The sequence below is a fragment of the Rhinolophus ferrumequinum genome, chromosome 21, assembly GCF_004115265.2.
Source record: "Rhinolophus ferrumequinum isolate MPI-CBG mRhiFer1 chromosome 21, mRhiFer1_v1.p, whole genome shotgun sequence".
Taxonomy (NCBI): Eukaryota; Metazoa; Chordata; class Mammalia; order Chiroptera; family Rhinolophidae; genus Rhinolophus; species Rhinolophus ferrumequinum.
Window position 1 is genome coordinate 16,162,823 of NC_046304.1, and position 23,280 is coordinate 16,186,102.

At 38.1% G+C, this 23,280-nt stretch overlaps 1 protein-coding gene across 3 annotated transcripts in view; it reads left to right on the forward strand.

Annotated features, from left to right (window-relative positions):
* SMYD4 (SET and MYND domain containing 4) overlaps positions 1–23,280 on the forward strand; it is a 31,174-nt gene that overhangs the window by 5,004 nt on the left and 2,890 nt on the right. For 2 of the 3 annotated variants that reach the window (XM_033089848.1, XM_033089847.1), the window contains exons 3-8: positions 5,084–5,228; positions 8,993–9,082; positions 10,392–11,556; positions 20,473–20,655; positions 21,149–21,312; positions 22,499–22,631. In XM_033089848.1, coding sequence (XP_032945739.1) covers positions 5,084–5,228; positions 8,993–9,082; positions 10,392–11,556; positions 20,473–20,655; positions 21,149–21,312; positions 22,499–22,631 — 1,880 coding nt within the window. Of the gene's footprint in view, positions 1–5,083; positions 5,229–8,992; positions 9,083–10,315; positions 11,557–20,472; positions 20,656–21,148; positions 21,313–22,498; positions 22,632–23,280 lie in introns of those variants that run through there. The other variant, XM_033089849.1, reaches the window with a different exon arrangement.

The window sequence follows — 23,280 nt, forward strand, 5'->3', positions numbered from 1 at the left end:
AGGAGCATGGAGCTCCAACCGCCTGAGCCACCGGGCCGGCCTCAACACTGCTATTTCTTGAATTTTAGTTTTAGATGTCAAATTTTGCTCTCCTACCCCCACTCACATGTATGTATGTATTTTGTTTTTCCCTCATTCTCTCATTATAACTATATTATAATTTATAATATAACTAATAGAATATGATATTGGTTAAACCAATATTCAATACATACATCATTATATATGTAAATATTACTCATATGAACCACGAAATATACTTTGAATTACATTTCCTTTCTTGTACAACTCTTGTTTTCCCTGGAGTTAATAATTGCCTTCATTTTATTTGTTTTTTTGGGGGGTTTTTTGTTTGTTTGTTTTTTTATTGGGGTAGGGGAACAGGACTTTATTGGGGTACAGTGTGGACTTCCAGGATTTTTTTTCCAAGTAAGGTTGTTGTCCTTTCAATCATAGTTCTGGAGGGCAGAGTTCAGCTCCAGGTCCAGTTGCCGTTGTTAGTTGCAGTGGGCGCTGCCCACCATCTCTTGCAGGAGTCGAACCGGCAACCTTGTGGTTGAGAGGACGCGCTCCAACCAACTGAGCCATCCGGGAGCTCAGTGGCAGCTCAGCTCAAGGTGCTGTGTTCAATCTTAGTTGCAGGTGGTGCTGCCCCCCCATCCCTTGTGGGAGTCGAGGAATTGTGGTTGAGCGCCCACTGGCCCATGTGGGAATCGAACCGGCAGCCTTCCGAGTTAGGAGCACGGAGCTCCAACCACCTGAGCCACCAGGCCAGCTCCATTTTATTTGTCTTGTGTATCCTCAAACTTTTCTACTTAAGAACAAGTCGGAGAGGGATGGCGAAAAAAAAATTAGCTCTGAAGAGCTGTTTGTAAAACTATTCAATCATAATCTAAAGTGACCAAAAAAAGATTTAAACTTCTAATCGCCATGTGCATGCCCATTAAATAAAAGTATGACCTGAAACTAATAAAAAATAAACAGAGAAAAAAATTTTTTAAAGTATGAATTGGGCCTTTAAAGCTTAAAACCAGGCATACAGTTTTCTTTATTGCTGTTTTTAGTCTTTGAGGAATTTTTTACCAAATTTGATGCCTTTCATCGGTACGGAAGACTTTTTGAGACAGATGACTTCCCCCTGCTTGAAATCTGCAGGGTCCTAGGGAATCCACAAGACTCATTATCCACACTCATTGCCTTACCATTTGTTTTGATTTTGTACTGATTCAACTAGAATACCTCGTGCCAGAAAGAGAAGAAGGACTCAAAGCCTAATGGATTTATGTAAAAAAGAACATCGGAACCAGTCTGAAGAGGTTCCCACTGGCCAAATTTAGGACGATTTGAGCATCAAAAAATATAATTATGTAATGGTTTATAACAATGAATTTTTTTAAAGGCCATGGTGATACTCAAATAAATACATAAGTAAAAGAAAGAAAGGAGGAAACACTTATCTTTACAGAAGCATATCAATTAATAAATTTAGAAGTAATAATAGAATTAGAAAATCACCATTTGTAATCCCCGGTGTAATAACTGATTCTCGCAATGATAGTTAATGGATGCTGAAACCATTAGAAGAAAGATCTCTGGGAAACAGTTTATTCACGTGGTCTCAAAGTATGCCCCAAAGATTACTTAAGTACAATGGGAGAGGTGTCTTTATATTGGAGAAATCCAATAGTCACTACTTTAACCAAGTGATCAAACTTAGCGTCACCAGTAGTAGAAACTACGTGACATTATGTGTCTCCTGATTTGAAACAAGAAGTATACAGATTTAACTATGTACTAATATTCTTGAAAAAAGTTGTTTAATCTGAATCTAATCATGAGAAACAATGAGGTAAAACCAGAATGTGGAATATTTTCTTGGCCTCGAGTCTTCAAAAAAATTAGTCATGAAAAACAAAACAAACAAAAATTGTGGGACTGTCTCAGAAGAGACTGAAGAGAAATAACAACTAAATTTAATACATGGGAATCTTGATCCTGAATCAAGTTAGGGTAAGAAAAAGATATAAAAGACACTTTAGGAATAATGGGGGAAATTTAAATGATATTTGGTTTAGTATTAATTTTTTTAAACATGATAATGATATTGTGATATCAAGATATAAAAGAATGTCCTTACTCTTAGCAGGTGAACTCCCAGGATGACTGCACTTACTTTGAAATGCTTCAGGAAAAAATGTGTATATGTGTATGTGTGTGAATTATTAAGATATTGTTTCTCAGCTCCAATCTTCTGTGCTCTATGCTGGGTGCTCTATGGGACTTTCTGCTTTGCCAATTACTCCAAGAGAGGCTTTGCTTCTCGAGGGCTCTAGAGAGATAAGCAAGGCTGGAAGAAGAAGGAACTTGCTTCTTTCTCTTTGCTTCCGAATTAGAATCTACATGCCAAAGAATGAAGTTGGACCTTTACCTTACACCACATACAAAAAGTAACTCAAAATGGCTTAAAGACCTAAACTTAAGAGCTAAAACTATAAAACTCTTAGAAGAAAACATAAGGCAAAAGCTTATGACATTGGATTTGGCAACGCTTTCTTAGATATGACACCAAAGGCACAGGCAACGAAAGGAAAAATAGACAAATTGGACTTAATGAAAATTAAAACATTTTGAGCATCAAATGGCAATATCAGCAGAGTAATGGGAAAAGAATATTCGCAAATTATATACCTGATAAGGGATTAATATCCAGACTATGTAGAGAACTCCTAAGACTCAACAACAGCAAAAACAAAACAACAAAAAAACCCCAAAAACCCCAATTAAAAAATGGGCAAAGGACTTAAATAGGCATTTCTCCAAAGAAAAGACACAAAATTCCAAAGAACACATTACAAGATGCTCTTAGCATTACTAATCATTAGGGAAACGCCAAGCAAAACTACAAAAAGGTATCGCTTCACATTCATTAGGTTGGCTACTGTTAGAAAAAGAAAACAGACAATAGTAACAAGTGTTGAGAATGTGGGGAAATTAGAGCCCTTGTGCACGTTGGTGGGAAAGTAAAATGGTACAGCCACTATGAAAAACAGTATGGAGGTTCCTCAAAAAATTAAAAACAGAATTACTATATGATCCAGAAATCCCACTTTTAAGTTTATACTCAAAAGAATTGAAAATGGGACTTGCACAGATATTTTGCACACTCATGTTCATAGCAGTATAATTCACAATAGCCAAAAATGGAAACAACCCAAATGTCCATTGACAGATGGATGGTCAACAAAATGTGGTGTATACATGCAATAGAATATTATTTAGCTGTCAAACGGAATGAAATTCTGGTACATGCTACAATATGGATGAACCTTGAAAACATGATGCTAAGTGATATAAGCCAGACATAAAAAGACATATATTGTATGAGTTCACTTACATGGAGTACCTAGAATAGACAAATTCATAGAAACAGAAAGTAGAATAGAAGTTACCAGGGGCTGGGGAGAGTGAAGAATGGAGAGTTTAACGAGTCTGTATAAGTTTGGGATGGTGAAAAAGTTCTGGGAATAGATAGTTAATGATTTCATAATACTATATATGTACTTAATGCCACTGAACTATATACTTAAAACTGGTTAAAATGATAAATTTTGTATATTTTACCACAATAAAAAATTAATTAGAAAAGTTGTTCCACCTCACTTCCTCAAATTTTTATCATAACATTCCAGGAGAAAATTTAAAATATTGAAAAAAGAAAGAACATCCATTTTCTTTTCAAAACTTTAAATTAATTACTGAGTTAAACTTGGTGCCCAAAATAAAGAATGAATTATTGCAGCTTAGGTCTTACACTGAACAATTACAAAACATCGAGTTTACCATCATGTTGGATTAAGATGAAAGAATATCCATTTTAGGCAAGAAGAGTTTTGCTGTTATTACTGTTCACCCCAACCTTTTTGTTTGAATAGGATTTTCAGGTTTAACTTAATTTAAAACAATACAAAAACAAAGAGAACAACAAATAGGCTGTATGGAACACCAAATGTGCATGAGATATTGTCCTCTTATTTTCTGGACTGGAATAAATTTAAAACAGGCAAGCACACCTTTTGAATTAAATAAAATCTTTCCCAATTTTTCTTTTTGTGTTACTAATTTTGAGTTTTTTCTACATTGTATTTAAGTACCAATAAAATCCTATTTGATATTAACTTATTATATATAACAAAGTAATGTTTTGTGAAATGCCAATATACACATACACAGATGTACCATATGGAAACCAATGTAAAAATTATTTCTTATGGTGGGTCTTTGTAAACAAAAATTTGAAAAACATTTTCTAAACATTCTACAGTTTTTATTTTGATTTCCTCTTTGATCTAGAGTTACTTAAGAGAATTTTTAGTTTCCATGTTAATTCATATTTGCTTCATAGCCAAAGAGTATAGTCTAGGTTATTCTGTACTATTTCTCCTTATTGGAAAAGGGTGCATTCTCTATTGCCAGTGTGTATGTATGTTTGTGTATTTATATGTTAGATCAACTTTATTAATTTTGTTATATAGAGCATTTGCATACAGTACTTATTTTTTTTAATTTTTCAAGTTGAAATTTTAGATTTACTTGCAAAAATAGTACAAAGAATAGCTGTGTAATATCCCTCTTTCAGATTCCCCAAATGTTAACATTTCACTACATTTACTTTATGATTCATTCACCCACCCTTTCTCCCTCTCTCTGTCCTTCATCCCCCACCCGCCAACCTCTCTGCTATGGCAGCCATTCAACTCAGGTGTTTTCAACACAGTTTAAGTGGAGAATATGCCTTGGTGCAAAGACTGTGTATTATGTCATTCTCCACACCCAAGCTTCTATATGATGTGTTATCCGTTGGCTAGTAATTATGAGATAAAGAATAAAAAATTAACACTGTTCTCTAAATAGAAATTCCAGTCCCTGTCTCGGAGACAAGATTTCCCTCCCAGTCACTACGTAATACATAGAACCTTATGTGTCCCAATGTTTCGCAGGCAGTCATTACTGTTTCAAGTGCAATGGTAAGGAGCTTTCCTTGAAATAATAAACTTGTGCTTTTTTTGTTTGTTTCTCCATGAAGATCTGAGGATGAGATGTTTTTAAAAAGGCTTTCTAGGAGTTACCTTGTGGGAAAGGACCCCAACGCTCCCCTTTTCTACAGAGAAAAAGGAAACAAAAAATTTCAGGAGAAGGATTATATGGGAGCCACAGTGCTGTACTCTAAGGTAAGAAACTCCCAGCCCAGCAGGAGGGGTTATTTCAGCAATTTCACAATGTGTATTTCCTCAGAAGATAGAGCCTTATTGCTGAATGATATAGCCAGTGGTAGCTTTGTCTATAATTTGTGGATTGGACTTGAAAAAGAAAACTGGCAGAATTCTGCTGTTGGTTATGTTCTGAAACAAAAGGTAGTTTGTATTATGTGTCCTGAATTCCATCAAGAAACTTCTATTCCCATATTTGTTCAAACACCTTATAGCAATAGGCTTATTGGACCCCTTGTCCTGCCTTGCTCATGTCTGTCAGCTCATTGAATTGTATGCCATTTTTGTCTGAATGACTCATGAGGCTATTCATTTGATAGTTCCGATTTAGAGAGCAGCTAGATTTTTGGTTATCCACAGTGTTAGCTACAACCAGTATGGCTTAGATTAAGTTACTAATAGAAAGGAAAATAAGCTCAATTGCCACCGCCCAGTTGAACTCCATTTTGAAGGTTGTCAACAAATAGTTAAAATAACCCTCAAGGAGCTAGATTTTGATGAGGAATAGTGGCTTTTGTCAACCTATTGCTCTTGTTATCCTACTTCCATAGTGGGAACTGGAACCAAGTCCGTGAGAGACTTCCTTCCATAACTTTTTAGAGATAAATATGGGCTTAAAGCAAGAATGCTCAAATATATGGTGATGGAAGGAGAACTGACTCTGGGTGGTGAACACACAATGGGATTTATAGATGATGTGATACAGAATTGTACACCTAAAATCTATGTAATTTTACTAACAATTGTCACCCCAATAAATTAAAAAAAAAAAAAAAGCAAGAATGCATCACTCCCTTGGACCAGGTCTGTGATCTTGTGTATTAAAAGAATGACTGTAAATTTGAAGGTGGACCCCTACTCTGAATCTTTAACTGCCTATGCTTAAATTTTGGAATTAGTTTTCTAAAAACTATCAGACCTACAATCGCAACTTCTATAATTAATAAAAGTCCTGCTTGGTAATGTTATAACCAAGTATTTAGCTGAATAATGTAAGAGTTAGTGATTGCTAAAGAATTGAAATCCGTTCGATGCAATAATGATCCACTGATAAATGGCGTAATAGTTCTTTTTCATAGCTAATCTCTTCCCCTTTATTCATGTGCATCATAAATGTGATCACATGGGAAGTTGTTTATGGAAAACAAGTAAAATAAAAAGTGAAATCAGACAAAAAGTTAAGGTTTGCTCTGGATGAGAAGGGAGATGAGCCTATTTCATGAAGCTAGTATTTTGGTGATTATGGTACTTTGCAATTTTCTATAAAGCTGCTATTTTCTTTCTTTTTTAAAAAATAATATTTGTTGTCTTTGATTGCAAATGTAATATATGTTTACATGGAAAATATAGAGAAGCATAAAGAGTAAAAAAAAATCCCATAACCAATGATAGGTACTGTTAACATTCTTGCTTATATCCATCCAGCCACTTTTTCCTCTGAAAATATGTTTTTCTTTTACGAAATTGGGATAATGCTATACTTAATGTTTTGTAACCTGCTTTTTTTCCCTCGACAATTTATTGTAATCATTTTCTCATGTTATTAAATTTTCCACTAGAACATGATTTTTTACGGCTGGCTTAGTGTTCCATTACAGAGAACTATACTTGATTTAACATCTAATGTTGGCAGATTGTTTTGTATCATAAAGCTGCAAGGAGCATCTTTCTATGTAAATATTTGTACACATCTGCTTATTTCCTTAGGATTAAATTCCTAGAAGAGCTATTGCTGGGTCAATTGAATGTATTTTTTTAAAGCCTTTGATACTTGATACTCAATTGTTCTCCAGGGAAGTTAACATCCCTTCTAGCAGAGTATGAGAATGTTCATTTCTCTTTATCCTGAGCTATACCAATTATTATGGTTTTATTATTATTATTCTTTTATCTATTTATTTTTGAATAGGAAATGTGTTTATACGTACATACTTAGAACTCAAAAAGTCCAAGAGTATACAGTGTAGTCTACCTCTTCTGTCCCCTAGCCACCTAGTTTTCCCATACCCAGAAAAGCTCGAACTGCTAAATGTATCTTTCCAGAGGTACTTTGGCATCTATAAATAAATACAAATAATCTTCCACTCCTGCACACACATACTGTTTTTATATAAATAACATTCTATATGCACTCTTTAGCACAGCATGTTTGTTTTTTAGTTTTTTGTTTTTTTTAAAGAGGGCGAAGCTCACAGTGGCCCATGTGGGGATCGAACCGGCAACCTTGGTGTTATTAGCACCATGCTCTAACCAAATGGCCACCCCCAGCACTGCATGTTTTTTACTTAATAATATCTTAAGATCATTTTTACATGAGTGCATAATGTGCTTCCTTATTCTTTTTTTTTATGGCTACATGGTATTCTGTTATATGGATATAATAGTAATTTATTTAATTAATCCTATAGACCAATATTTGTTTCCTATCTTTTGCTATTTCAAACAATTTTGTGATGAGAAACTTTGCATGTATGTTATTTTGCACATACGTATAGGATAAATAATTATATCTGTAGGATAAATTCCTAGAAGAGGAATTGCTGCTAGTCAATGGAGATATAGATATACATATTGCCCTCCATAATCATTGAGACCAATTTACACTCCCACTAGCAACATACATATGAGAATACTAATTATCCCACTCCTTTGCCACCTCAGTGTCCTATCAATTTTTTTTTTTTGCCAAACTGATAAGTAAAAAATGGCATCTCAGTAGAGTTTTAATTTGCATTTTGCTGATTATAAATGATGTTGAGCATTTTTTTCATATGTTTAAGAGCCATTTATATTTCCTATTAGAATTGTTCATATCATTTGTTTATTTTCCTATGGAATTTTTGGTTTGTCACCTTATTGATCTGTAAGAACTGTTCATAAAGTAAAGAAATGAGCCCTTTGCCTGTAATGTGAATTGCAAATATTTTTTCCAGTTCAGTGTTTGCCTTTAGATATTGCTTTTATTGGTTTTTGCTGTAAAGAAATTTTTTATTTTTATGTGGTCAAATTTAATACATTTTTATAACTTCTGAATTTCGTATCATAACTAAGAAGGTATTCTTCACTCCAACATGACTTTGGACTATTCCTATAGTTTCTTCTAGTGCTCTTATAGTTTCGTTTTTACATTAAGATTCGGATCTATTTGGAATTTATCCTAATGAAAGTTTTATCATATATAGACAGCCAACTTTATTTTTTCTCATTAGCTACCTACTTGTCCCAATACTTATATTAAACAATCCCCATCTTTGCTGCAGTGATTTGAGATGCCACTTTTATGATTATTATTAATCCTTGCCAATTTGGTGATAGAAAAAAAGTAGCCCTTTTCTGCATTCATTTTCATATATCTGGCTATCTATATGTGGATTAACCATTTGTTTCTTATATATCATAGTGTTTCTTGTTTTGTGAATTTCTCTTTGTGCCACTCACCCTTTGTTATGTTCCGTGGTTTTCATTCTCCTTTAGTATTGGTTGTGGCTGAAGCCGTGTCGGATGCGGCTGTCTTCAAAGTGCTTTGAATATTTGTTTCCTCACTTGATCTTTACAGCTTTGCTCTAAGGTAGTTAAAAATGAAGCCGAAGCAGGTGAAGCACAAAGAGACCCAGTAACATTCCCAATTTCGTACAGTCTTTAGCAGTAGAGCCCCTATTATCTGAAAAAATACTTTCAAGATGCTAGTTTCCGTTTACACCTTTAAGTGGTTCATTGCGTTGCAGGGAGTATCGCACTCGAGGCCGAACACTGAGGACATTTCGCTGTGTTATGCCAATCGCTCTGCAGCCCTCTTCCACCTGGGTCAGTATGAAGTGAGTATCAGGATGCCTGGTGTGATTGGAGAGGGTCTGTACGGGGTTCGCTGGGGACTAGACCTTCGTCTCTGCTTATACCTTAGGACACGAAAATTGGGCCAATTGGTTGAATTGGAAGCAAATTGATACCCTACCAAACTTGTTCTTTCTCCTGATTCATTTCACCTATTGGAGGTGATGATGTGAAGGTAGTTATTTGTTGACAAGAGAGTCATGGCACATTCCACAGGGCAATGGACTATATCCAATGGGTCAGCAGTTCTCAGTGTCGAGATCAGCTGTGAGGTAAGAGGCTAATAATACTTCAGGTTCCAAGTGCTTGCAAACTTTTTACTTGTTTGGGACATATATATATATATATGTCAAGATTATTCCTGCAATAATATAGCTGAGCCTCAATATGCATTTTGAGTGGGGAAGTAAAAGTTGCCATGAAATGCCTGTGCATGCCTAAGGCGGGGGGGTGGGGGGGCGGGGGGCGAGGGGCTTTGGATGAGTGGCTTTGTCCTCATCCCCTAATTGGAGGTCTAAGGACAAGCTCTAAAATGCCATTTTGGTACATCCATTTCAGAATTCCACAGAAATTTATGCCCTAGAATTTAGCACTACTTGAATAGTCACAAGTTCACCTTTATTGTCCTTTGGACTAAAAAAAAAAAGAGCGAGAATCTAACTCTAGGCCCTAAGCAAGGGAGTCCTGGACTACTGGAAACAGTGGTTAGAAGAACTTGTGCCTGGAAGAACATTTAACCCTTTTAACTTCCCTGTATTGGTTATTTCTATTTCCCTTCTTATACTGATGATTACCATATATTGAGCACATGCAATGTTCAGACACTATTTTCAGCACTTTAGATATATAACTTTATTTTCATCCATATTTCAACCCTGTGAGGTATTATTTCCCCTGTTTTCACATGAGAAAACTAAGATACTGAGAAATTAAGTCGCTTGCACAAGGTCATACAGCTAGTAAGAGGCAAAGTCAGTATTGGAATGCAGGTCTGTTTGGCTTCAAAGACTGCCCTTTTAATCCCCACACTATAATTCTTCTATCTGTAAGACTTCTTTCCTCAAAAACAGAAATATTTAATAAGATAGTTACACCTAATCTCTTTAGCATGGATTTCTTACCACTCAATTAAAAGCTCACACAGTAGAATATGATATAAGGAAACAAGCACATGACTGTAGTTGCTCCATTTTTAATAATCTTTCACTTTCCTGTAGATTTGTGCTAAGACTTTCAGTAGATATTGAAGAGTAAGAACCAAGGATCATTGTGGGATTTCCTTCCTGTTTTCAGACGTGTCTTAAAGACATCATCAGCGCACAGATGCATAGGTATCCGGAAAGATTGCAACCCAAGCTGATGCTGCGAAAGGCAGAGTGTCTGGTGACTCTAGGGAGACTACAGGAGGCAAGCCAGACCATCAGTGATCTCGAAAGGAACCTCACTGCCAACCCAACCCTAGCAGCTTCCCAGTTTCAGATTCTGCAGAGAACCCTTAGTCGTCTGAAAATGAAGGTACAAGAAAAGGAGAATCTCCCAGAAACCTTCCCAGAAGCTCTAACCAAAGCCTTTGAGGACATGGACCTAAGGGAAGAGAATGAACAAATTTCCAGTGCATCATCATCTGTCAGCTTATGTACAGACCCTTTAAAAGGCCGCTGTCTGATTGCCACAAAAGATATTCTCCCAGGAGAGCTCCTGGTGAAGGAGAATGCTTTTGTGAGTGTCCTTAACCCGGGAGAAATGCCTCCACTATGTCATGGCCCGGAGAGCAAGTGGGATACCAGAGTTACCAATGGGGACCTCTACTGTCACAGATGTTTGAAGCACACTTTGGCCCCGGTTCCCTGTGATGGATGCAGCTATGCCAAGTATTGCAGCCAAGAGTGTATGCAGCAGGCCTGGGATCTCTACCACAGTGTAGAATGTTCTCTAGGGGGACTGCTTCTCACACTGGGGGTCTTTTGCCACGTTGCCCTGAGGTCAACTCTTTTAGCTAGATCTGAGGATGTTGACAATGTCATAAGGAAGCTTTGCGGTGAGATTAGGAACAAGGACATCTGTTTACCTGAAAGCAAGAATCTGATGCAAACACTCAGGGATGACCTAGGAGGGGAGAGTGAGGAAAATGGTGAAACGGTTGAGACCCCAATTCCTGGATGTGATAGTAATGGGAAGTATGAAAATAATTATAATGGTGTCTTCAGCCTTTTGCCCCATACTGAAAACCATAGCCCAGAGCACAAATTCCTCTGTGCTCTCAGTGTTTCTGCGTTGTGCAGGCAGCTGGAAGCAGCCAGTCTACAGACCCTCACAACGGGTCTGAAATCCTCTCAGCCGAAAGCAGCAATGGCTCCTGCGTTGTGTCAAGACTTGCATATTTGGGGAGTGGCCATGCTGAGACACGTGTTACAGCTGCAATGTAATGCTCAGGCAATAACTACCATACAGCAAACAGGTAAGAGGGAAACGTTTCTTTCTGCCTTACAGTATTGCTTTGGTGCAGCAAATGTTTGGGGAGAAAGACCTACAAAGGAAGCCGTTTGAGTGGTCTCATGGGAAAACACAGTTGTCATGTATTATGATTGTGCCACTGAGAAGCTTTGTGACCTTAACAAAATATTTGATCCCACTCTGCCTCAGTTTTCTCATCTGTAAAGTGGGTAGTTTCATCCCACATAACTTTACAGAGTTGTGAAGATGACGTGTTCGTTTGTAAACATACTTTAAAGCTAAAAACCCTCTTACCCTCTTAATTTTTGATTGTAAAGGAGAACTGAAGCAATAAAGACTACAGAAAGAACAGGGTCTGTAGTTAAGGTATCAGAATCTTAGCTCATTCGTGTGACTCAGGTACTCTCTCTTCTCTTGTCAATAGACAAATTTTTCTCATTTTGCTGTTTAAATTTCCAAGAGAGAAATCTGGCCGAGCATAGCTTTCCACACAATATTACTGTAAGCTGTGGGCCAGCCTACATTTGCGCTGTCCACTGTCCATCTCTAGACACAGACCAGCCTCGCCCTGCTTTCCTGAACCAGATCTTATATTTATATGAGGCTGTTTAAAGTAGATGGGGAGGTTAGATGTGCCCAGCACCATGAGTGACATATCTAATATAATGTACTGACAGCAGACCTATTATTTCAAAAGAAAGGGTGTTTCCTGTATTTCTATCGTACGATTTCCCTTTTAGCAGATAATGTCTTTTGATTCAATCAATTCATTGTATTTTTCTCAATTTTCTGATCAACTGTTGAGGGGAGGAATTAGATATTAACCAAACCCAGGCTTGCTAAACAGATGAATATTAAATGTGGCTTAACTAAACTATCCATGCTCAGCTCTTTTGATCTTTTCCTATTCGCTAATGTAGAATTTTGTCAACCTTTTGTTCTTTAATTTTAATTCAGCTGCCAAGTTATGTGGTATACACGTAGAGGTGTTTCACTAGAGGTGTTCTGGGGCAAAACTCTCTTCCTGGTCCTGAAGCACGTAGAATACCCAGTAATAGCACTGGCTTAGTACTATAAAAGCAAGCTAGTCTCTATTTTCTTCTCTGCTTTCTTTTGTTTCTTTGAGCCGTTGCTACCTTCTAAAATAAATCTGTTCAGTGTTTTTCCAGAATTATGTTTCCCCTTGGGTACATTCACTGGCATTTAAAAAAATATTGTTTTCATTTTGTTTTGTTTTTCTGAATATAAAAAATAGTTTATGGGCTTCCAGATTATAGCGCAGAAACTTACCAACTCTTAATTCTATTGTGTCTTGCCTCGAACATACTTCATAGAACATACAAAAAAGATTCAAATATCAGGAGCTCTGAAAAGTGGAAACTATTGTCCAGGTAAACAGTAGCAGGCACCACTAACTCAGGCTGACTCCCTGTGACCGAATGGCAGAACCATATGGACAAAAGAAGATGTTTTCCATCCACTTTTCTCCATTGGTCTACTCCTTACAGTCAAAGAAATGTTTTTGCTCTGTGTATATGACATTTCATTACACTCAAATTTATTTATTTATTTTTTTTAAGGAGAGTGCAGCTCACAGTAACCCATGTGGGGATTGAACCAGCAACCTTGGTAGTATTAGTACCACACTCTAACCAAGTGAGCTAACCGGCAACCCCTACACTCAATTTTTTTATCTGCATAGCAAATTTTGAGTAAAATTTTTCAGAGGTTGTTAAGAATGAATTTTTGGATAGCAAGAATATAGATAGCCAGGAATACCTGTATTTTTTGTGGTTAATGAGGACTGGAAAAAATAGATACATAGCATAATACTTGTTACCTGAGGTGACAGAAAGAGGATTAGAGACTCTGGCTTCATCTATACGGTTCTAATATTTTATGCATAATTTATTCTTATTCATATGATGTTTTAAAAATATATACATAGAAAAAAACACACTCCAAGCAAACGTGCTAAAATCTTAATTAACAGTGATTAATTCTCAAAGTGGAAATATGGGTGATTACTACTTCCTTCTTTGAACTTTTCCATATTTTTAAAATTAAAAACATTCACACAGTGGTAACATTATTCTAATAAATTTAAAACGGGTTGTATACCTTTCCCATCATTCAAGGGAAAAAGAAAAACATTTTAAAAAAAACAGTTCACAGAGCAAAAGATAAGAGGATGGTACAAAATGACTATAAATAGTAAGTATAAATGGGCTATTAAACGAATCTTTCAGAATGGGTCAAAAAAATTAAAATCCAACTACATTCAGTTTACGAAAGTGACACCTATAACAAAACACCACCAAGTGTTTGGGCAAGACATGTCAGAAATCACAAAGCTATTCAGCGTATTAGTATTAATATTAATATTTCGGGGGTCACTAATACAACTTTCCTCCCACTTTTCTAAGTTTTGGCTCGGCTAATAATCAAATGAGCATGAGACAGATTAACAGGAAAAAATGTTTAAAATTATTGTGGACGTACACTGAGGTACCATAAGAATGTGAGACCCGTTGTGCAGTTGAGGCTTATTTGCGATTCTGGATCCAAGGAGAAGGGGGCTTTGTGGTTTGGGACTTTGAAAGGCAGGAAGGCAGTTCACCTGGAGATGGAAAAGCAAATGTTTGGTCAATATTTGCTGGGCATCTTTAACCATGGGACACAGATATAACTTGGAACAAATGGGCCTTGCTAGGTTCCTCTCTGTCTATCATACACTAGTTCATGTTAATCTATAGCTATCTGTGTTATCTTCCTTCCTGGAGCAGGTCCTCTCTCTCAGTTCCCTTTAGACGGGGGAAAGGTCAACGATTTTTCCTGAGTGTTTTGTTTCTTAAAAATAACCAGTTTAAAATAGTCATATTTTCCCAAAAAGTCATATTTTTGGGGTGCGAAACTCTGCTCCCCTTCAATATGAAACAGTAGAACCCAAGGTAATACGTCTAATAAAATAAAGAAGGCATTTTATTTTTATAAAAGAAACTCTCCACACTGAAATATATCATCAACCTTAGCTCTCAGAAACATAGAGCTTGTGTCTATAAAACAAAAATGATTAAGTATACATGAAGAAACCGGCAAAAACTCCATAGTTGTGAGAAACTTTCATATACCACTCTGATTTTGACTGATCAACTATATTAAAAAAAAATAAGAACCTAAAAAACCAAGATAACATAAGCTGGGGAATTCAGTAGATATATTTATCAAAACTTGTGTCCTGTAGACTAGGAATGGCGAACTTTTTCTGTAAAGGGCCAGGCATGTCCTTTGCAGTTTGGCAGGTCATATGGTCTCTTTTGCAACTACCCAGCTGCCATTGTAGCATGAAAGCAACCATAGACAATACACAAACAAATGAGCATGGCTAGGTTCCAATAAAACTTTATTATGGACCCTGAAATTTGAATTTCTTATAATTTTTCATGTCATGAGAATTATTTTCATTTTTTTCCAACCACTTAGAAATGTAAAAACCATTCTTAGGCCACATCTGTACAAGAATAGGCAGCAGGCCGGATTTTGCCCACAGGCTGCAGTTGACAGACTGATATAGACAAAGATTTGACAAATCTAAGAAATCTATTTAGGAAAGAAATTTCCCCAAAATTGGGAACAATGAATGGGATATAGCCAATAATATAAATTCATTTTTAAATTTTAAGCAAATATTTACTACAATTTAAAAAAATTTAATTTGAAAATACTAAGTAGACAACTTCGCAGAAAAATATAAATGGCCAAAATTTTCCCAGAAGGAGGAAACATTTCAAAAACCTAGTAATTGTAGAAGAAATTGAAAAAGTTACCAAAATATTTCCGTAAAAACAAGCCAGACCCACTCTTTTCCATGTGAGTTCTTTAAAACTTTTAAGGAACATATTTAGCCACGTTTTTAAAAAAATAAAGAAAGAAAAGAAAAAAAATCTTTCAAGGAACACATCGTTTTTATACAATATAAACTATGCCAGGCCTTGGGGGAACCTAGAACCCTTTCCCATTTGTTTTGCAAAGCCAACAATAAAAACTATAGACCAGTCTCACCTGTAAATGTAGGTATAGAAATCCTGAATAAATCACTGCCGCATCACATCCAGCAGTTTATCAAAGGAATAATAATATATTACCAGGTACACTTTCTTCCAGAAATGCAAGGATATTTTAATTTGGAGGGCTATAAAAGGAGGCTTGGGTGAATGTGGAGACATGCCATATTCTTAGACGGAAAAACTGAAGACTGCAAAAAGGGCAGTTTCCCCTCGCTAACCTAATCAGTCTAATGCAGCAGTTTTAGATAAAATCACAATTAGATACAATTAAATTTTTTCTCTTTTTGGGGGGGGGGAATTTGACAATGATTCTAAAGTTCATCTTGAATAAGTGGATGAGAACAGCCTTTTTGTTTCAAAGAGTACTGAAGGGGCTTGGTACTATGAGATTTCATATCAGTATTGAGCTACAATAGTTAAAAACAGTTTGGTACTGATATGATATCCCCCAAAAGTATTAGATTCTTTCTTCGAATCATTAAAATGTCAATATTTTAAAATCAAATCATACAATATCTAGGAAAAGGTAACTGAACATTTACATGGTCTTAGAAGGAGAGAAGATTTCTAAAGTATAGAATACCAAATGTAGGAAATGTGAAGATAGCTAGATTTAACCTAACCACCAAATATCAAAAACATTATAATCTGTAAAGAAGATAGAGGATGTAAGCGAGATCCTTGAAGGAATGAAAACACTGGACCGGGAGGCAGCAGACCTGGGTCTCCCTTCTGGATGTACTGCTAACCATCAGTATGAACTTGGTGGGGTTACTTAACCTCTGTGTGTCGGTATTCTCATACGCAGAGACGACTGGATGAACCTCCAGGCTTCTAAGGAAAATTATTTGCAAAAATGACCCCCACAATTTCTCCCATCCCTGTCTGTTTGTCCCTTTGCTACTTGCCTGCTTTTTCTCCACCAAGGGTGGAGTCTATTTCCCCTGCCCTTGAATCGGGGCCAGCCCAGCAACTTGCTTTGACCAATGGAATGCAGTAGAAGTGACTTTATGTGACTTCTGAATCTAAACCTTAAGAGACCTTGAAGCTTCCGTTGTCAACTTCTTAAATATGGCCATGTGAACAAGCCTGGCTAGCCTCCCTGAGGAAAAAAGACCATGTGCCAGATGAATGCAATCGTATGAGTCATCCCAGGCAAAACCAGCAGAAAAAATGTTCAGCTGAACTCAGGCATGAGTTGCTGGCACACAGCATTGTAAGCAAATGAAATAATTGTTGTTTTAACACTCCCCACCTCCAAAAACCCATAACCAAAAATTAAAATGTGAATGACAAAATGAGAGAACATTGCTAGCAACTATACAGCTCTTAAAATCCAACTTTTTAAAAGATGCATAGTGATGGAAATGTTCTAGAATTGGATTGTGATATTGGTCGCACACCTTAAGTTAATTCCCCCCAAAACCGATTGAATTAGTACACTTAAAATAGGTGAATCTTATAGTACATAAATTAGATCTCAATAAATATGTTAAAAATATACATAAGCAAGCATTTTAGCAAAGTAGTCATAAAGGGGGTCTGGTCTGACCTCTCTAGTAATTAATTAAAACAAGATACCATTTTGGCCTATCAAATTGGCAAAGTTGCTTTGGTTATTTTGATGGTGATGATGGTGATAAGCATTTTAGGTTAGGCTGTAAGGAAATGGCCATGAGGTGTAAGTGAAAAGAAGTAACTTACAAACTACTGTGTGCACCATAATGCCAATTATGTTAAAATTGCCATAAGTAAGGCTAGAAAGAAGACTGCAAGAAAATGCACCCAAATGTTATACCTGGCTTATAGGATTATACGTCACTGTTATTTTCTCTATAATTATCAGGTTTAAAATTTTCCTGACTACCATGTATTCCTTTTGTACTTTTAATTAGTTTTTTAATAAAAAAGCCGGCCTCTCACGCTGGGCACGAGCCGCTCATGGTGGCACATGGTAGCCCACCGCGGCAGCTCCACGCCAATCTCTGGCAGCCCAGCTCCAGGGAGAGCTGTTATTCACAATATTAGCTGTAGAGGGCGCAGCCCACTGGCCCATGTGGGAATCGAACCGGCGATCTGGGCCACCAGGCTGGCTCTGTATGAACATTTTCAAGGCACTTGATACATATTACAAAGTTGCCCTCCAGTAAAGTTGTACCAGTTACACGCCCACCAGGAATGTTCACTTTCATTTTTGAATTCAATCTAATTTTGTTTTAGTCTGCTCATATTTTCTAATCTTGTTATATCCCTTTTTATTATTTCTTTGGGGTTCCAACACCTCCCAATTTAGTGTTCTCATTGAATTTCATTAGCAGCTGTTTCATTAGTAGCACAGAAGAAAGATTAAAGTGTTAACTAGAATAGACTTTGACAAAAAAATCCTTTAAAAATGTATGTTAATATTTTTGAATAACACCTCTTTAATCAAAGTTCCTCAGAAATCTCTCTTTGGTCCTTATCTGAAGGGACAGAGTTAGCCACTGATGATATTCTAGACCGTGGTATGTGTGGTTCTGTCACGGTGGGAATGGCACATGTTGTATCTGGATTCATGTCATAGCAAAGGGCTCCGTGAGGTTCTGTGTAGGTTCAGATCCATTCACTGCCCTTTGCTTTCACTCTTCAACAACCAAGGAATCTACCTTCAGTTTGGGTCCTTGACTATTTGATATACACACAGATTTCTTGTTTTGTAAATATCTACCAGAATAGGTATATTCAGGAAGTAGTGCGAATGAATCTTTTTCTCTTTGCTTGAATCCCATCTTAAATGCACGAGGGATATTAACAAGATACACTTTGGGTAAAATAAAGCATCATTTCCTCTTTTATTTTTTTTATGCACAAAATGTCACATGTTAAATTTGGTTGATAAGGTACACACATAGTCTCACTTTCTATTATCTCTACTAATAGATGAGTAATGCAAAATATTGAATTTTTTTTAAATCAGTACTTAATTTTTTCGAAATAATTAGAGAGAGACTCAACGCTGACATAAATACTCACCCCACTCCGTTCCTGGGCCTACTTCTGTTAAAGGATAACCTATAAATAATTCACGAAGCTGACATTACTCACTGTATTGTGATCATTTTTTCTGGGAAAATCTTAGCAGCTGTTCTAATATAGATTGCCAGTTATCAGTCATTGGGAATGCAAGTCAACTGTTAATTATGCAGAGGCTGATTATTCAGACCACAAACTGTTCGTGCCCTGTTCTGCTCCTTCCTGCTGCCTACCTTTTAGCATTTTCACTGCTCATTAGCACGTATACCAGAAGGGACAAAGGGGGTGGGAGGAGAGAAAAACTGAAATCTGTTAAGCACTTAGGAGAAGCTCTGATGAAAGATTTCAATACAATTTGTAGAACTGTTGACTAAAATGGAGTCATTTGGATTCTCTGTGTTATTTATTTGTCCTATTCTTGTCCTCCATAGCAACAGGTAATATTATAGAATGGTCTACAGAGACATATTATTCCTATATTTCATGTTTTCCCTTCTAGAACATTTTCACATGCTGGTTCATGATATTTTCTCTATTCATTACATTTTTACTCAGACTCCAAATTTATTTCTTTGGAGATTGGTGTATCGAGATTCCCGGCATATACAGTGATACCAGAATTATCTGATGTTTTTTCAGTTTTCCAGAAAACTGCAAGTTTCCCTTTGAGTACCAATATCTTTCATGTTAAACCAGTTTTGTTGGAAATACAATTTCCTCTTATAAACCAAGGCCACTGAACACAATTTAAGCCCTTCTGGATGCCCCAGCTTATCCATATTGTGCATGCTGCTGAGATATGGGTGACTGTTACAAAAACCCATGCAGGTATGCTGTCAGTCTAGGAACCTCTGGTTAAAGGAAATGTTGCAGTTGTAGTAAAACTTGAGTGGTACAGTGTTTGCCCTGAGGCAACTGTTATTCTTGTATACGTTTTCTGCCTCCTTCTCCAGTCTTTCACCTGTCTCTTTGGCCGTTGTCAGAAAACCTGCCTCTTATTAGTTCTGTTTCTGGACTGTCGTGGGCTGAGAAACTGAATAGCCAAGCTCATTAGAACTGTGGCTAAAATAAGAGCAAGTAGGCCTACACCAAGTATACAAAGAACTCACATATAAAGGTAAGAGCTGTGGTGCAGAAATAGCCTGGCTGCTTAGGGGTTTTTTCCTTCCTTCTTTCTTTCCTCCCTTCCTTCCTTCTTTCCTTCTTTCCTTCCTAATTTTCAATCATGTAGTTAAATTGCTGGTTAATTGTCTTTCAAAGAAGAGATTGTTTGGGACATGACACTGTCTTGAATAGTGCTAGTCCAGAGTTTTTTTCAAAGAGAACTGCTGACTGACTTCCCATAAAATTGGGACAAAGGGCAGAATGAGCAGGAAAGCATAAGGACCACTGATTTTGTAAAATAGAAGCCTGTTTACTTTGGGGTAGTAATTAGGTTACTTGTTCTGTTAACCAACCAAAGCGCACTTAGACTATAAAAGTCTTTGGGAAATAAGCTGGTTTCTGTGTCCTTACAAACATGTCTACCTAGAAAGCTCCCAACTGGTAATTCCTTTTTAATTATGTTTTCTAAATTCTAATCTTTGGGTGTTTATAGTATTGAGACACAGTGGTTAGGTTCCAGGATTCGGGTGGACTTTTCATGTGTTCCTTTGCTTTGCTTCCTGGGGACCAGAGTTTGCTGTGAGCCATGTTCCATCTGATTCATATCAGCTCCGGCTGCGGGGCTATGACTCAAGCGGGCGTCAGGCCCAACTGCCCAGCTCATCTTCTGAGGCATGGCTGGTGAGGGCAGGACTAATGTCCTGGCCCATTTTCCCTTTTTCTTTGTGCACTTCCAGGATCTAAAGACCACGTCGTTACCAACAGCAGGCAGGTCCGCCTGGCCACAGGCCTCTTCCCCGTTGTCAGCCTCCTGAACCATTCCTGCAGCCCCAACACCAGCGTGTCCTTCACGAGCACTGTCGCCAGCATTCGGGCATCAGAGCAGATCGGAAAAGGGCAAGAGATTCTCCACTGCTATGGTGAGGCATCCCTTCTCACTGCAGTCTACCTGCTCCCGCAGAAAAGGACAGGGTGAACCAGAATGAGCAAAGCACCGGGCAGGTACCTTCACCTGTCCAGTGTTTGTGTCTTGGAAGAGGCAGTGCATCCCTCAGCAAAAAAAAAAAAAAAAAGAAAGAGAGAGAGAGAGAGAGAGAGAGAAAGAAAGAAAGAAAGAAAGAAAAAGGCCTTCTTACTGGGCCCTGTTGTGTCTAAATTATCGTATATGTCACTGTTCACTCCCCATAAGCCTCGTATGCTAAAAATGAGCTGGGAACAACTTTTTGGATTCTTTTTCTTCCTGTCTCCTCAACTTGAAAGCTTATTTCTACATCTGGTTCCACAAATATTTGAATAAAGGGTACCTATCACCGGATGAATAATTGAGCAGACCCTCTGCTAAGCTGAAGTTGTTTTAAGTAGTGCTTGACTCTTTCTTGCTTTAAATATCAGCCAAGTGTGATCTCTCTGCAGGGCCGCACGAGAGCAGGATGGGTGTTGCTGAAAGGCAACAGAAGCTGAGGTCTCAGTATTTCTTTGAATGCAACTGCCCAGCCTGTCAAAATGAGAAGCACAGACCCGCTGCAGGGCCCAGGTGGGAAGCATTCTGTTGTAACCGTTGCAGAGCACTCATGCAGGTGAATCTCTCTTCTCCTTTCTCTTGATTTCTCCTGGAGGTCAGTTACCCAGCCCAAAGGCCATAAATCTTTAGGGGGAAGCCATCTGGGCTTATAGGTGCTGAGAGCAGTGCTCTTTTTTCCCTTTCACCCCATCTTCCCCACACATTTATTACCCCTCTGCAGGAACCGCAGGAAAAGTCAGATTTAATAATCTTTCAAGAGAAAGATTTGCAAGAGCAAATAGCAGAAAATCGTACCTAAACTGGCTTGGGGGGGACTAGGAATTTGTTTGCACAAGTAAATCACTAAAAGGTCCCAGGATACGAATACTTCAGTTTCAGCTTGATCCAGGGGCTCATGATGTCACCAAGACCCAGTTTTTCTCTCTGCCTCCCTCAGCTCCATTTTCTGTTAGCCCCTTCCTCAGACAGACTTCCCTTTTGTGGTGGCAGGATGACCAGAAACATGCACTGGTCTAACTGCAGTCTGGGCAAAAATTTTATTGAGTTCATTGACCTGATGATACCTATGGCTGGAAGAAAATGAAAGTCGAATAGTTTTCCTCCAGCCATTTGGGCCAGAGGAACGGGCCATATTTGAGCCACATGTCCACCCCCTCAGCTACCAGGCACTGAGTATGGGAGGGTGGGAGAGCATCCTCAGGAGAAATCAGGTTGCTGTTGCCAAATGAGGGCATAGATACTGGTGTCTAAAACCCAGCAGATGTCCACCTCAGAGATTTTCTCCTCTGCCAGAGGACACAGTATTCTTAGGGGAACCATAAGTAGAATGTAGGGCTAGGTTGTGTTGGAAAGCTGAAGTTACAAACCCAAGGGCAAATGTGGGAAGGCCTCACCTATTGGTTTTCTTATGGCTTTTTCATAACCACCAGAGACGTGTCTGTCATCCAAAATCCTGGCCCCAAAGAGAGATGAGAGAAGGGCTCTCGAGGGGGAAAGAAACTGTGGACTGTGCCAGTTTAATTTTGGATGTAAAAAATTAAATCTCGGCAGGTAGGGCCACTGCTTTCATTAGAATTGCTGCTGTCAAACCAGATTCAGTCAGGCTGTGGTCATAGTGCATTATTGCAGGAGTCTCTTTCCACCATCGGGTCAGAAGCTGTGGAGCAATTCTATAATGTAATCACATGCAGTGCTGCTAACTGACTCTGGTATAGGAATAAAGATATAACTGACTCCCACAGGGAGCTGACGTGCTGAGCTGTGACAACACATCTTGTATGGAAGCAGTCAGCAGGGATCACCTAGTCTCTCGGTTACGGGACCTTCAGCAGCAGGTTGGGATGGCCCGGAAGCTTCTAAGAAATGGTAAACTAGGTGAGACTGGCTCCCTGCTTCAATCCTCTAGCCCCTTCCTTTTTATTCATTCTGAGATCACCTTGGACTCAAGGATACTCAGTCATGATTGAACGATTGAATTTAATTATCCCCATGCCAGCCACAAGATGGCTGTGTAGGCCAAGGAGACCAAACCCTAAGCAGCTCAGCGGGTGTGGTGTCCTTGAAAAAGGGCCAGGTGATCTGAGCTGTCGTTCTCTTACGCATCAGACAGCGGAGTTCAAGTAGCCCATGACAACTGACGGGTCGTCCCTGACATCCGTGAGTTTTGTAGATATCCAGAAGTTCAGTGTCATTTATTTCAATTCCAGGGCCAAATGACCTAATTTCCTAGAGAGATTGTTCTGCCCTCAGCAGAGCCTCGTCTCTCTTCTAGAGAGCAGTGGGGCCTGTGCCCAATGGATATAAGTATCCTGCCTTTTTCACAGTGGGCGTCATGGAACTCCTCATTACCCTTGAAAACCCTGCCTTAGAGCTTGGTGTCGTGGGAATGTATTTACCCTACTTTATGAAAGTTGACCTTTAGCTTAGATTTCTGAGTCAAGAAAAATAATGACCACAGTGAAACACTTCAAACTGAAATGGAAACCCAGAGTAAATGTGGGGAGGCCTCACCCAGCACCTTTTT